Here is a 15830-nt window from a genome sequence, read left to right on the forward strand (position 1 = left end):
GCCACCTTAGGTGTACATGGCTGGCACCTTAGCCGGTTGAGCTATAGGCGCCAAGCCTACAGCACAGTTTTTAAGGACATGGTCCTGCACTTACTGTTTGATAGGACCACGGCCTAGTTCTTCCACTTACCGCTTATGTGATTTTGCCAAAGATCTCAACACCACCGAGCCTCCATTTTCTCAACAGTAACCTTGAAATATGATATAAAATTTTAATGAAGGTAAAATAAGATACTGAACGAAAAGCATTTGGCATATTGTAAATACATGGTTACTAAAAGAAGAGAAACTAGACGCAAAGAATAAAAGTGTCCGTTATAAATGCAGTTTAAGCAATCTTGAGGTCATATGGAAAGCTGTAGTAATCTGCCTAGATTACTAGAAGGAGTTAGATGTGTTAGAAGGAGCTGTTTTAAAATTATAAACTATTTGAGACAAATTTATCCTCAATCCAGGAGAACTACAACTCTATCAGGGTGTGAACTGATCAGTACATTGGGAAAACCTCATGAAGACAACTCAACCTTTGTTTCTTTTTGGTGGCTTGGGTCCAACTAGGACCCTGAACTCACAGCATCAGTGAAAAACTGGTTGAAACTTTTTAATAATTACTGAGAAAAGAAATTACTTTTGTTTCAGTAAGATAAACACACGGACGCTAAGTTTTGAAAACTGAGAAATTTCACAGTAATAAATAATACATTTAGTTTAAGAGAAAAGCACACAGAACCTCCTAAGGAGCAAAAGTCTATACCTGTGCCCAAAGAAATTACAAGTGTTGATTCTTGTCTTAATGGCAGAGATCATCTTACTCTACTATCTTAAAGGATCTTTAATTTAGAACATTCATACATATGATTTCTCTGATTTCTTTTTACAAATACAAGCATGCTTATAATCCTCAAAAAAGATAAATGAAAAGTAAATCTACTTGAGCCAAGAGCCACTTGCTATGTGCCAGGCACTAAGCTGAGCCTTTGCAAATGTGAGCCTTAAGGAATCTTTACATCTTAATGGTAACTATCCGTTTTCAGATAAGAAATATAAAGAATAGAGGCTCAGCAGGATTTGTCACTTGTCCAAGGCTTTCATCTACCATTCAGCTGGTAAATGACAAAGCAGGGATCTGAACCCAGTTTCTGGGCGAGTGCATGGCTTAACTACTATGCTATGCTGTCTCGTTGGCTGGTTTCAGCGTCTGTGGTGGATTATCAAATTCCGGAGTAACCTCTTATGGCCTGTTGCTGGTCACTAAACAAGATATGTCTGCAGCTTAGGTCATGTGAGCAAGATGCCCCCAAGTCACTGCCTGGAGGTGTGTCACTACCACTTAAGCAGGGCCTAGAGATCCCTGGGCTTCACACAGATAACGGTGGGAGACTGGGGTCCAGGGTGGTCTCTCTGTGCCAGGGTTGGCCCCAGTTTGAAATGGTTTCTTCTCCATCTCCTCGTCTATCATAAAGACTGACCTACTGGGACCTTAGGAAGAGGCTCTGGGCCAATTAACAGCAGGAAAGACTTTGCTTCAAGCCATCTTAGGTGTCTCTTCATATTTTCTTCTTCAGATGCTTCCAGAAAGACCTATTTGAGGAAGGAAAGCAATATTTTCTGATCTAAGCAGATTTTAAAATAATGCATTGAATTCTTCCTTTGAAACTTAGAGCCATAAAACAATAACTGAGAAAATGACATGAAGGCTGTGTTGACCAGTTTGATGGAAGTATTTCGGATTGCATGTGAAAACCCCACACTGTACCCCAGAAGTGCATTAATGTACATAGTTACCATTTAATAAAAAATAAATAAATAAATAAATTTAAAAAAAAAAAGAAACTTAGAGCCTTTTGCCTCATTGGGTAAATTGAGTTTCTAGTACTCTAATACTTTATAAGGAGCTGATGAGAAAGTGCTGGGACCAAACCTGGCCCTCTTTTGCCCTCTTGTGGCTGAGAGTTCCCAGTGAAATAGGCCCAGGTGGCCCAGGCCTGTGTGGTGGGAACTGAGGCTTCAGTCAGGCTTGTGTGGACCTCGGAGACAGCCAGACGAGCTTGTCATTAGTTGATCAACTCATTCATTGACTTGTATTTTATTTTATTTTTTTGAGACAGAGTCTCACTCTGTTTCCCTGGGTAGAGTGCCGTGGCATCATAGCTCATAGTAACCACTAACTCTTGGGCTTAAGCGATTCTCTTGCCTCAGCCTCCCAAGTAACTGGGACTATAGGTGCCTGCCCCAATGCCCGGCTATTTTTAGAGACAGAGTCTCACTCTTGCTCAGGCTGGTCTCAAAGTCCTGAGCTCAAGCTATGGACCCTTCTCGGCCCCCCAGACTGCAAGGATTACAGGTGCAAGCCACTGCGCCTAGCTAGGCTTGTCCTTTAAACCAGAGATTGTTCTCTACTTTGTGCACAACTTAGACCTCACCTTAATTGTTTTAGTAACTCATAGAAAAGGAGAATTTTTATTTTCTTAGAATTTTAGGGAGATTGTATATAAAAAATCTTAACTGTGATATATATTCTCTCTCATTTGTATAATAATTTAAGGAAATGAAGCAATAATGCAATGTGTTATTATGTTATAATACAATAATATTAGGGAGCTAAGAAATGTCAGATTTTAGCTAAATGGCTATTATACCTATTCCTCTCTTTTTCTAACACACACACACACATACTCTATGCCGGGGCATTACCTAGAAGCATAGTGAAATATGGCTAATACTAATACAGCATCTATATACTAAAAACAACGTTCTAGAAACTGTTTTAAGATATTTAGGTTTATAAGTTATGTACATCTGAATACTTAATACATATGTGGTTTATGCATTATAGGTATGTGGTACATGTACATTACCCATAGCGATCATATTAGAAAGTGCTGTTATTTCCTTTAAGCTAGGAGGAGGCTGAGACACAGAAAGCCTAGTCACTTGTTCAAGACAACACGCACAGCTGGTAAATGGTGGGGCTAGAGGCCACCAGACAATACTGCCTCTATGACTAGATAGTTCCTGGTGTCTCAGGGCCCTGTAGGATATTTGAAACAACTCAGAACTCACCAGTAAACACCTTGGGTAGAAGCTTGCAATGGTAGAAAAAGTGTTGGACCAGCACTTGAGTCAGTATTTCAGCTTTGCTTCTACCATTTATGAGTTGTAAATACTTGGGCATGTCTCTTAAGCTGAATCTCACCTTCCCTATCTACAAAATGGAGATGATGACATCTCCCCACACTTCATAGAGATGTGAGACAGGTGATATAATGGATGTAAAGCCATCTGAAAACTCCTGAAGTTTTCAGGAGCTACCTAAAGATTCAGAAAGGATTTTGTACATGATCACGGTTAGCTCTGGAACGCTATGCTAAGACTTTAATCAATCACTCTGGGCACAGTGTCCCTTTCACTCATCTGTGCCATGTATCAACGTGTCTTTCAAACAAATTCACATGTGTATCTGCGTTTGTTCCTTTTCTGGAGAAATGAGAAGTGACACACTCCTCCTTGAAATATGATGCCCTCCCTGCAATCACAGAGAGTGTGTTACTCCACTGAAGAAACCATCTCTCTTTTCTTCAAATTTGAGAAACATTACATTTCTTTTTCCCCTCTCACCTAAAACTAGAATCCTGTCTTACAAATGAAAGGCCCTTAATAAATTTAAACCCAATAGAATCAGGGATGCTCAGAATGGAAGGGTCTCACTTGATCTGCAAGACGTTAATTTACAGATAGGAAAGCTGAGGGTCAGTGCAAGTCTTATCGGACATAACTCAGCAAATTAGGGTCCAACTGGGTCAAGAACCCAAGTATCCTGACTTCCAGCTCTAGGCCAGTTCTGCCTGTACCGAGACGCTATCGGGAGTTGTGGCTTGTTTGTTTGAATGCTTTGTTTTATTACTGACTGTTCTGCAAGGAATGCTTTCTCTCTGTAAGCATTGGTTCTTTGTTACTTGCAGAAGAAGACTGCACAAGCTGGGTGTGTCGAAGGTTACCCAAGTGGATTTCCTGCCGAGGGAAGTAGTGTCCTACTCAAAGGAGACCCAGACTCCTCTTGCTACACATCAGTCCGAAGGTAAACTGTGCCTTTTGTTTACTTTCCTTATTATCTCTGGAGAAATTGTCAGGGAGTAACATCCTTCTTACTGATTTCCTTTCCTACCATAAGAGATCGTCATAGGATACAAACACAATGGAGCACTGAAAGCCAAAGTCTCCAGCTCTGATTTTGAAAGCTTTGGAGAGGGAACCCAATGGTACTCTGCCAAACAACCCAGGAATGGTCAAAATGGGTATTCTGGCCAGGTCCAAACTGTGGGAGGAGGTGGATGAAAATCATCAAGGGACACCATTATAATAAAACTTTTTTGAATTTTATCAATAAGAAGAGTTCATACATTACATTTTCAGGGGTTGGGTCAGCAAACCACAGGCCACCACTTGTTCCTAGAAATAAAGGATTATGGGAAAACAGCCATATCCAACCATTTACATCTATAAGAGACCGGGTGGCTCATAAAGCCTAAAATCTGGCCCTTCGCAGGAAAACTTTGCCTGCTCCTGATTTGCTTTGCTAATTCAGATGAAAGTATCCTAGAGTGTCTGAGCACATTTAAAATATTTTCCATGCAAGGTCCACATAGATGAATGGGAATTGAACCCAAATACCAGAAAATGTCAAGTGAAAAATTCTCATCCAAATCTCAGGAATTGTAAAAATACACTAATAAGAGAAGTTGAAGCTGATAAATCAGATTCTTCCTAGAAGTCAAACATTACACTAACGCAAAATTATGCAAAAGTAAAAGCAGAAGATGCGTTTACTGAAAATAAAGTAAGTGAAAATTTCATTCTTAGAGGCTAACATTGCATAGCAAGGCAAATTTTCCTTTTACTTCATGTTATTTCATTGTTTGGTATGAAGAGGTAAATGGAATTCTGGGTTCATTGCTATTCTATAGTAATTACTGAGCAAAAGCCTTAAAAACAGGAAAATGACTAGCATTCGTGGGTTTACAGCAAATATGTAAATTGGTGTAGTTTGGTTTGTGCAAGCTACTGAGATTTTTCAAGTTTTATTCTAAATACATAACATGAAGGGCAAGTGAAGTCTGATTGCCTGAAGTCCAGCGCTGCTACAGGCCTTCTGAAAACCTTTCCTCCTTCATGCTGTTAGGGGGATGCTTATTTAAAAGGAAGGCTTCGGTTTCTTCAAGACCTAGAGTGAAAAAGAATTTTAGAACCAAACAAGTAGCACCCTCTGCTGGTGAAATTTTAAACCGGCCAATCCAACAAACTGGAGAACTGTCTATTAACGTGGCAGAAAATACAAAGTCAGAAAGAAAAAAAAATACAAAATTAGAAAAACCTGTGAGAGTTCACCTAGTCTACCCTTTGGCCTCCAGACAAGAACAGGAAGATCGTTAAAAAACATCCTCACCACCAACCAAAACATTTTGTTTGACTTAATTTGCTGCCATGGGTATTTTCAGAGCTGTAGCTAGAGGTATGTTTATTTAGTTCCAAACTTGACCCATAACATAAAGTTATACAACTGAAATCAGAGAAGGAGTGAATTATTTTTTAAATGTGTGTACTTAAGATATTGGAAGTAGTAAAGAAATATTTACAAGGGAAGATAAATTAAGGATGAAAAGGCATCAGCTCTAAAATATTAAACTGGAACACATCAAAAGGAAAAGCCTGTACATTCCATTTTATGACTGCAGAGTGAGCTTGGGAGCTCTCATTATCCTGTGGTTTAAGCAGCAGGAAAGGAGGAATTTATTCCTCAGCTACTGGCAGAAGTTTTCTCTGTTTTGTTCACAAGACTCATAGAGGTTTTTTGTGGTGATGGACATTAAAACGGTTCAAATCCACAATACGGACTTCAACCCAAAGCTGGCTACCATAGCTTTTGACACCAAAGAAATCTCTGATGGGTATAAACAATAAAATGTTCAGATTTGAGTTCAGCAAACTGTCCTCTCCCCACGGGCGATGGCTTGACCTTTGGCTGCCCGGCAGTCAAGGTGCCCATGCTGGCCTTTCACCTGCTGAGTGGAGCGGGCTGGCGGGAGAGCTGAGCAAAGCCATGGGCAGTCAGCCCCGAGGTTCTAGCATGCCCCGTAAATATGGGTTGGCTCCCAGTTTGAAGTCTGAGCCATGGCAATGTTTTCATGACAACTGTAGCCTTTCAGAGGCAGGAAACAACTAACTACTGAGTCTGAGGCCACAATGAGCTCTTGGACGGATAACGTTTGAAGCTGTGGTGTGTGTAGCATTGCTTTGGCTCCTTGTTGCCTGTGTTGTAGGAAGACATGCTAACTATTTTTTCAGTCCCTGTTTGACTATGCTCAGACTAGTGATCTCAGAGCATCGATTTGCTCTGCCTCTACTGGAGGTCTAGTACACTCAGTCTCTTACATGTTCCAATTTTACTTTTGAAAATGAAGAGGAAAGTCCTCTGGGTTAAGCCTCTGCTGGGCACTGTGATAAACATTCTCTCCATGGTGGATACATGTATTAATGGTGATCATAGAGCTCTGTTATGAGGAACACCACAGAGGATATTTAAGCAAGGACTATTTCGTAACAAAGTCTCCAGGAATACTGTTCCGTCTACTAGGTCAGAATATCCTTCTCTGCTTAGCTCATTAGTCACTGGGAAAGAAGGCCAAGAGTGAGGAACACTGATTAGGAGCAGGATATCTTTACCCCTCAATTTTTTTTAAGACCATGATTTTATTCCTAAGTAGTAATTAAGAAAGGAAAGAAAAATTATGGTTCTTTGCCAGACTGCCTCTGCTTTGCCTGTTACAAATCTCTCCCTGGACTGACCGTGAGGGCCTGAGGTTAGGGAGCTAATACTCTGCATTAGTATAGTGAGTAAGTGACTGGCTCCTAAGAGGCACCCAACAATGCTGCTAAATGTCAAACACGATACCTGATGTCTCTAGAAATGCCAAGTTCTGCGTGGCCTTCAGGGAGTGAGCATTTCTTAGCTGCCCCCCAGCTTCCAGATGGATAGTCGATAGTTGTGAAAAATTCCCAAACTTGCTCTCCTGTTTAATCTCATCTTACAAATGGTCACTCCTTGGCCACTCTCCTCCCTCCATGTCCTTCCCAAGCTTTGTTTTACATCCAGGAAAGACCAAATGACTTAGATTTTCCAAGGTGCTCACACCCCCATCCACTGCACGGGCTGGGTTTTCTACCCATACTGCTGTCCTGCCATTTGCCTCCCTTCAGGAGTACATGAGGGTCAGCTCCTTGGTAACTTCCCTTTAAGTTGACATCCTTCCTCGTACTGCAGGCCTGGTCTGTATTTGTCCTTATCACACAAAATTTAATTATTATTTACATGTCTACCTCTTAGAATGTGATCTCTTTGGGGGCAGGATGTGTTTTCTTTGCTTTCATGCCTAACAGTGCATAGCAGAGAAGGAGCTCTCGAGGTCTCAGTGGAAGAGATGAAAAATGAGATGATATGAGAAGAATAAGAAAGAAGGAAGAGAAAACACTCATTGTTTGTCAGAAAGAATGGGGTACAATCTCTGCATTAAGACTAGATTGGTCCCCTGAATACCCTCCCTTCTCCCATTTCAAAACTATTAAGAAATGAGTACAGTTGTGATGGATGTGTTACTTGGTTCAATGTGAACATTTCACGTTGTATATCGAAGCAGTACCCTGAACCTCATAAATGCATCAATGTACAAAGTTATGATTTAATGAAAAATAATTAATTATTTAAAAAAAAAGACTGCATTGGCCATTTTATGGAGTTTGTAAGGAAATGTCATGAAAGGGAGATTCTGTGGTGAGGGGAGGTCATGTTTTTATTTCAGCCAGGCCTGTTTCAGTCCCCAGGGTGGGACAGGCATTAACCGCTCATAACATAATGCGGTTACACAAACTGAGAAAGACAATCACAGAGGCAGCCTGGGTTGCCCAAGGACAGAGCAAGACAACCTTTTAGGCTAGTGCTGTGCAGACATACGATGTAAAGTACTTTGAGTTGGGACGAGGTGTGCAGGAGGGTGGCTAAGGAAGGCTCTTGTTTCACCTTTGAATTTTTTATTTTAGATTAAAATGAGGGGACATGCAGTTACGTTACGTAGTTTGCTTTTGTCAGTGAACGTCCCAGTTGTAGTGTTGTAGTTGTGCCCTTCACCCAGGGCACATCTACCTGTGCAAGGTACCTGTTGGGTAGGAACTTACCCAACCCTTCCCCACACCCTGAATTTAATTGATTTTTTCTCTCATGTGAGTATTTTTGTTAACCTACTAGTTTCAATTTAGTATTGAGTACTTGTGCTGCTGGTTTTTCCATTCTTGTGATACTTTGCTTAGGAAAATGTTCTCCAAATCCATCCAGGTTGTTACAAAAGACACAAAATCTCCATCTTTTTATGGCTGAATAGTATTCCATGGTACACATACACCACAGTGTATCAATCCATTCACGCATTGAAGGGCACTTGGGTTGTTTCACATCTTTGTGACTGTGGATTGTGCTGTTGTAAACATTTGAGTTACAAATGTCCTTATAGCAAAATGTCTTTTTCTCTTTTGGGTAATACCTAGCAATGGGATTGCAAGATCAAATGGTAGGTCTACTTTTAGTTCTTTGAGGAATCCCCATACTTCTTTCCACAGAGGCTGTACTAGTTTGCAGTCCCCCCTGCAGCACATGAGTGTTCCCTTCTCTCTGCATTCACGCCAGCATCTGTTGCTTTGGGACCTTGTGATGGGACAGTTCTCATTCAGGTTAGGTGATATAAAGAACTATATTCTTGGTAGTTAAAGATAATTTCTACCTTGGTTTCCCATCCTCTCTAATATACACTCACTACAGAAGTTGCAAATAGAGAGATGGTTGCTATAAAGCCATTGAAACAAAATAGGCTACACCAGCACTGTCCAATGGAAATATAATGTCCTACTATTAATTTTAATAATATATTTTACTTAACCTCATGTGTTCAAAACATTATCATTCAGGCACGTTATCAGTATAAAATTATCAAAGAGATATTGTACATTTTTGATACTAAACCTTCAAAGTCTGGTTTATATTTTATATTTACATAGCATATCCCAATACTAACATTCATCAGAAATACTGAAGCTAAGTTATTTCATAAACTTATGATTGAAAAAGTAGATTCATATATACTGCTATTCCAAACATAATAAAAACCTTTCTAATAATTGAACAAACTATTACTTTTGAAATTTAAACATTAATTACCATTAAACATGAGTCAAAATATGAGTCAGTTGGTGGCACTAGCCACATCTCAAGTGCTTAACAGCAGCCAGGGGTTCGAGGCTTCTGTATGGGACACTTCAGATCTAGCAGAACCCATCGTGCCATAGTTTCAGAAGCTGAGACACAGAAATGTAGCCTGACTTTCACTTTACCGTGGCTGGGCATAGGGGACTGAGTGAGAAGGCCTGCTTGACTGCAGAGAACTCCACCAGATGAATGACCGTGTTGTGGACTCCCCTCCTTTCTGTGAAATCAGCCCTATCTAAGCAGGTGTTAAGTGGTTGGACTGAAGTGAAGTTACATCCCCAGGAGGGCAGGGCAAGTTCATCATAGAGTCCTCTGGTCTCTCCCTTCATAATTCTGTATCAGGACATTGGAATATTCATCCCTTTGACCTGTCTTCATGCTGTTCAAAGGACTGCGGACAACCATGGATGACCTCCTTGTTAGTCATCTCCACCTTCTGCTCTCCTCTCTTTCCTCCAGCACTAGGTGAGGAGAGACCACAAATAAGACTGAGTTCTAGATGGGCAGATGAGTTCTAAATCTTCTCATACCTTGGTGGTCATTTCTCAGAGAATACAAGTGGGAAATACCTTCTTTGGAACCTTAAACCTAGGCTGTTCTTACAGACATAATTTCCTAGTGGAAGACGATGCTGGAACACCTGAAGTGTACTTGGAAGAAACAAGCTGTGGTGCTATGACCTTGACTGACTCCCAGTTTCCTAGAACTTACACTCCTTCTCTGAACTTATTATTTAAAAGAATACTCACATGTTTGGTGGCAAGCCAGGGCGGCATCTACAAATTTATTAATCTTAAGTAAAGCTGACAGACACTAATCTTATTATTTATTTCTGTTCCCTAGATAAGAACCGACTGTTCTAGAGAGATTATGACATCTGCTTTATTTTTCTTTCTTGAAGTATGCCTGATATTTCTCCTTCAACACTGGCTTAAAGTGTTAATCCTCTCTCAGAACAAACTTTAGAGCCCCCAGGCCGATAACAGAGGTCAGTGATTAAGGGATCCTCTCCTGGGATAGTAGGGGGTTTTTAGACTTTTAAAAAGCATTTATATTAAAAGAAAGAAAACACACAAAAATAAAAGCATTTATATTGAACAGATAAAATTTTCTGTTTTTTTTTTCCTTTATTTCTGAACCATGTTTTCAGGTATAGTCAGAAGAGCTTTCATAGTTTAATTCTTGATTTAGATTAGAGATTAAAATAGACATCATGCTAATGTTAGTGAAGCACCCGGGGATCCAGTCTTTGCTCGTACAGTTGAATCTTAGTTGGATAAACTCATTTATCCAGAATTTTTTTTCAGTGAAAAACAACAGGGAGCTAAATGGCAACTAAAAATGAAACCAGAGGGCAATACCTCAGGCTCAGTGAGTAGGGCACCAGCCCCATATATCGAGGGTGGCAGGTTCAAGCCCAGCCCCGGCCAAACTGTAACAAAAACATAGCCAGGCATTGTGGCGGGCACCTGTAGTCCCAGCTACTTGGGAGGCTGAGGCAGGAGAATCACCTAAGCCAGGCTTCCTCAAACTACAGCCTGCGGGCCACATGCAGAGTGCCTAGGACATTTATCCGGCCCACCCAGTGTTTTTGCCACCGCTGCCTGTCCTGCTTAGCAGCCGACTCCTCCTGGGGCCCACAGTCCAGCCCTCCAACGGTCTGAGGGACAGTGAACTGGCCCCCTATTTAAAAAGTTTGAGGACCTCTGGCCCAGGAGTTGGAGGTTGCTGTGAGCTGTATGACGCCATAGCACTTTACTGAGGGCAATAAAGTAAGACTTGGTCTCTACAAAAAAAAAAAAGAAAAAGAAAAGAAACCAGAAATGTAATAAAAAAGACAAATGCATGGCAAGACCTTGTGTGAGTGGACACTGTCTTATTTTCTACACCCGTGTAATGTATATTTCTATAGAAAAGGGAGGGACATTGAAAGGAGTGGATCTAGGACACTGTGTGAACTTAGTCTCAAATTAGGATTATATCTTGGTTGTAGTATTACACTTAGGAACACTGGAAAATGAATGGTTACATCTTAGGAAAATGGTCTGGGAATTATCAGTTTAACCATGAATTAACTAGTTAATTAACCAACATTTTTTAAGCAGTCTTGATCAGGGGTTTAATGTGTTTTGTATATTCATGAGGTTCAGAAGTAAAAAGTTTTGCATGAATAAAAACATTGTCCTTTTAAAGTTGTTATGATGGATCCATCTCTTTAGTATTTTATATAAGCTTCAGGTATCTCAAAAAGCCTCTTCACAGCAAGAGAGGTAATGCAACTCAACTGAAGCCAACATCTTGGAAGTTAATGTCAAGAACACAAAAACAGGCCAGGCCAGGTGGTTCATGCCTGTGATCCTAGCACATTGAGAGGGTGAGGCAGGTGGCGTGCCTGAGCTCAGGAGTTTAAGACCAGCCTGAGCAAGAGCAAGATCCCATCTCTAAAAAAATAACTGGGTGCTTTGGTAGGTACCTATAGTCCCAGCTATTCAGGAGGCTGAGGCAAGAGGATAGCTTGAGCCCAAGAGTTTGAAGTTGTGGTGAGCCATGATGCCACAGCTCTCTACTGAGGGCAACTCTGTCTCAAAAAAAGAAAGAAAGAAAGAAAAGAAGAGAAGAGAAGAGAGCCGTTCTGAGATTTTTTTTTTTCTACTTCCAAGGCTCACACATTGCAGTTTGATAATCTAATCACATTTCACTGAGAAATTAACTAATATCCAAATCATAGAACTGATGTCAAGTAAACATCTAATCATGGATGATTAATTACTGCCCCCAAGCCCATTTACAAATCCAATCCCCTTGGTCTCTGCAGGCGTCCCCTTTCATGGGTCCTTATCCCTGATAAAAGGAACATTAATTCTATGTATAACTAATGCTAAGCATAGTGCTTGGCATTTGGTGTGGGAATGGATAGATAACCTGGCTTAGCTCATAGAGGGACTGTATGGATGAACCAGATGATGCAAGAAATAAAAGAGAGGTCATAGTGTAAGAGGTGAGAGGAGGCACTCCAGGAATCACAGTTTCAAACTATAGAAACCATGGTTAATCTAAGCAGGCAAGATCTTGAATGGAAGATATATGATTATACTATAGCACACAGAATCAACATGAAGACTGAAAAAACACAGGCCCAGAAGATAGGCAGAAACCAAGAGAAGCTAATCAGCAAGATGACAACCAAAGATCATAACAAAATATAAACTTTGGTAAGTTTGTGACTGGAGAACCCAGGAGAAGAAGTAGAAGGAAAAATCCAGAATAACCAGCTACTCTAGTGAAGGCGAGTTGACTGATCCTACTCCATGACAGAAAGCTAGCTGATTGTCCTTTCAGGATATGGTGCTGTATCGGGGGACTAATTAATCTCTGGTTGGACACTAACCAGGGATGCCTCAGGCAACTGAGTCCTTGTATAGCCCATATACTTGCTACTGTAGACACAGAGAGTGTTCATGCAGATGGACACAGGATGACAGAAATAGAACGAGGGGCATTTCTTCCACTGGATTATGAAGAACCTACTTTATGGTGCAGAACTTTTGATTGCACATGAATGTCATATCCTTCTAGATTGATTTTGAAAGGTCCCTCCATATAATTCTTTCTTGGACCTGTTGCCACCTGTATCCTCTAATGGTGACCTTCTAGCCAGCACACCAGTCACTGCTCATGGATTATTATAGGTAGATGCTTTTCTCATACAATATATTCTTCCATGCCAGGAGTGCATGAGATATGCTAATCAAAGCTCTTTTCACCCAAATGGATCCTAATGGCTTTTCTCTGCCCTGAACTTCAAGTCTAAACAGGGCTGTGCTTTGAGCAGTCTACATCTGGCTTACGCCAGGTACTTCCCAGACAGAGTTCAATCCCTAGTGTTTTCTCTTCAGACATCCAGTCCCAGGATACTTCTCTTTAGCCTGAGGGAAGAGTTACAGAACTGCAGGAATCAGAACACTGGGGGGTCTGCTCAGCTGTGCCTGTCGTTTACAGCAGCCCCATGTGGAGCACTTGCTTGTGCTGATGAGGTGACAGTGGAGTCACCTGACCCAATGGCTGATGGATCAGGTGACACTTCAATTCCATAACTCAGTTTATTTGCCATAGTCACCTGGCATGTCATGGTCAGGATTTAACCTCTACTCAGGCATAGTAGCAACCAAAGACCTCTCAAAAGGAGAGTAATGATGCAATGAAGAGGCTATGCTGCTGCTCCAAAATCTAAGGACCTCTTTTGGGATGCCCCTCTCAGAGACATTAGTTGGATTTACCACAGATGTGCGAGGTGCTCTCAGATCATCTGGGCCATAATTTCCAAGTGGTATAGACACTTAAAAAGATAGAATCCTTTTGAATAATCTGGTAAGTGGATCAAATAAACATATGCTAATATTAAATATATTTCCTGCAAAAGCCAGAATGGCCCACTACATATTTTGACTCTTAGTAGTAGAGAAACAAGGTATTCACTATATACTTTGAAGTTCTCCAGACCACTAGACACACAGAAACTTTCCTGAAGTAGCCACTCTCTGTATTTCCAATGGTTTCTGTCCCCCACCCCCAATCCTCTGGCTTACATACGTCTTAACTGGGTATTAAAGGGACCAGTTGTGCTGAAGGTAAGATGTTCCATGTTCTATAAACAGAGTCAGAGATATGAGTCAAGCTAATGAAGAATGATGAGGATGCAGACAGGAGGTAGGTCTTCCTTGGCTATCAAGCAAAGCTGAGTGTAGAATGTGGGCTGGGGGTACTCTCAGGCCTCCATATTTCACCTACATTCAGTTTCCCATTATCTCCTGATCATTGCTGTTACCTTCACAAAAGACTTGGTGACCCTGGCAATTCAACAGACTTTATTCAGGAACCCACAGAACTTAAACTTTGTATTTGATTTTGGCAAACATTTCTTGAAGACATTTATCACAAATAGAGAAAGTCCCAGGGTCCATGGCTTGAGTGCAAATATAGAGATTTGCGTGTGTCATCTACTTCTTAAAGCTGTCCAGTCTCATTAGAAGTAGGCACCTCACCCAGAGTCTTTAAATTCTTCATGCTATTCACACTAGACAAGAACAGTAAAACTTTGATCCCTAAGTCCTTCTTTTCAATGGACACTTTATTAAATATCACCACAGAAGAAATATTATTTAGCTATTTGTTGCAACTGACATATTTCCATTCCTGAACTCTAACTAAATTCTCATTTACTTTAATACTAATTAGGGCAGATAACCTATACTAATTTACCAAGTGACTATCTTCTGATAGCAGTTTCTGGGCCAGTCTGGGTTCCTGGTTGCTAACAGTAGAAATTGGCTCTGGTTAATTTAAACAGAAAATGGGTTTGTTGGGAAGATATGAGATAGATACTTGATAGAACTGACAAAAAAAAAGAAAAAGAAAAAGAAAGAAAGAAAGAAAGAAAGAAAGAAAGAAAGAAAGAAAGAAAGAAAGAAAGAAAGAAAGAAAGAGAAAGAAAGAAAGAAAGAAGCCAGGGAATTAAGTTGTAAATAAAAAGGAAATTAGACTGCTGCTATGGACTGAATTGTGTTACCCCAAAATTCCCAAAATTCATATATTGAAACCCTAACCCCTAATATAACTATATTTGGATACAGGACTTCTATGAGGTAAACAAGGTTAAATGAAGTCATAATGGTGAGGCCCAAATCCAATAAGATTGGTAGCTTTATAAGCAGAAAGAAGAGAGAGAGAACTTCCACTCTCCATGTACAATTACCCAAGAAAGGCCATATAAGCACAGAGCAAGAAGGCAGCTGTCTAGAAGCCAGGAAAAGAGCCCTCATCAGGATTAAATTGGCTGGCACCTTCATCTTGGACTTCCCAGCTTACAGAACTGAGGAGAAAATAAATTTCTGTTGTTTAAGTCACATAGCCTATAGTATTTTGTTGTGCCATCCTGGGAAGACTAAGGCAGAAGCTAATACATTAATGTCATACCCCTGAATGTGCCTGGTCAGAAGACCTGAGCCTCTCGGAGTTCCTATCACTGGTACTTACTCTAGATTTGCTCTAGATTTAAAATCTGTAGTCACTGTTACTTTGGAAGCCTCTAACTCTCTATGCCCCCTACCAGCACTTCCTCAAGATTTAAAGAGCCTATGAAAGTCCATTAGCTAGGCCTAGGTTACATGCCCCTATGTTAGCTGTGAGAGGCAAGGCAAAGAAATAACTTGCCCAGCTCAGCTTTCATAATGTTTGGGAAGGCTGTAACTCAACTTTGATCTATTTTAAAATACTCCCATCCCAAAAGAAGGGTGCTTTGATGGTAAGTAGCCAAAAATACATACTGAAAAAAAAATGCCACTTTAGTGTAAGAAGAAAAAAGGGGAAGCAAAGAGAAAAATAATATTTATTATGTGTCTAGTACATTCATATATATTGCTCCACTTGTAGTGTTGCTATAGAATTTACTCACCTTATAAATCAGAGGTGCAGAGAAAATGCAGCTCCTTTACTTTATCTGCAGCTGTCTATAATACTACTGGTT

At 40.5% G+C, this 15830-nt stretch overlaps 1 protein-coding gene across 3 annotated transcripts in view; it reads left to right on the forward strand.

The window, feature by feature from the left end:
- DYNC1I1 (dynein cytoplasmic 1 intermediate chain 1) overlaps positions 1-15830 on the forward strand; it is a 321862-nt gene that overhangs the window by 80031 nt on the left and 226001 nt on the right. For all 3 annotated transcript variants that reach the window (XM_003782687.3, XM_023519229.1, XM_023519232.1), the window contains one exon: positions 3963-4078. In XM_003782687.3, coding sequence (XP_003782735.1) covers positions 3963-4078 — 116 coding nt within the window. The remainder of the gene's footprint in view (positions 1-3962; positions 4079-15830) is intronic.

This window comes from Otolemur garnettii, unplaced genomic scaffold (genome assembly GCF_000181295.1).
Source record: "Otolemur garnettii isolate 467f Iridium unplaced genomic scaffold, OtoGar3 scaffold00005, whole genome shotgun sequence".
Lineage (NCBI taxonomy): Eukaryota > Metazoa > Chordata > Mammalia > Primates > Galagidae > Otolemur > Otolemur garnettii.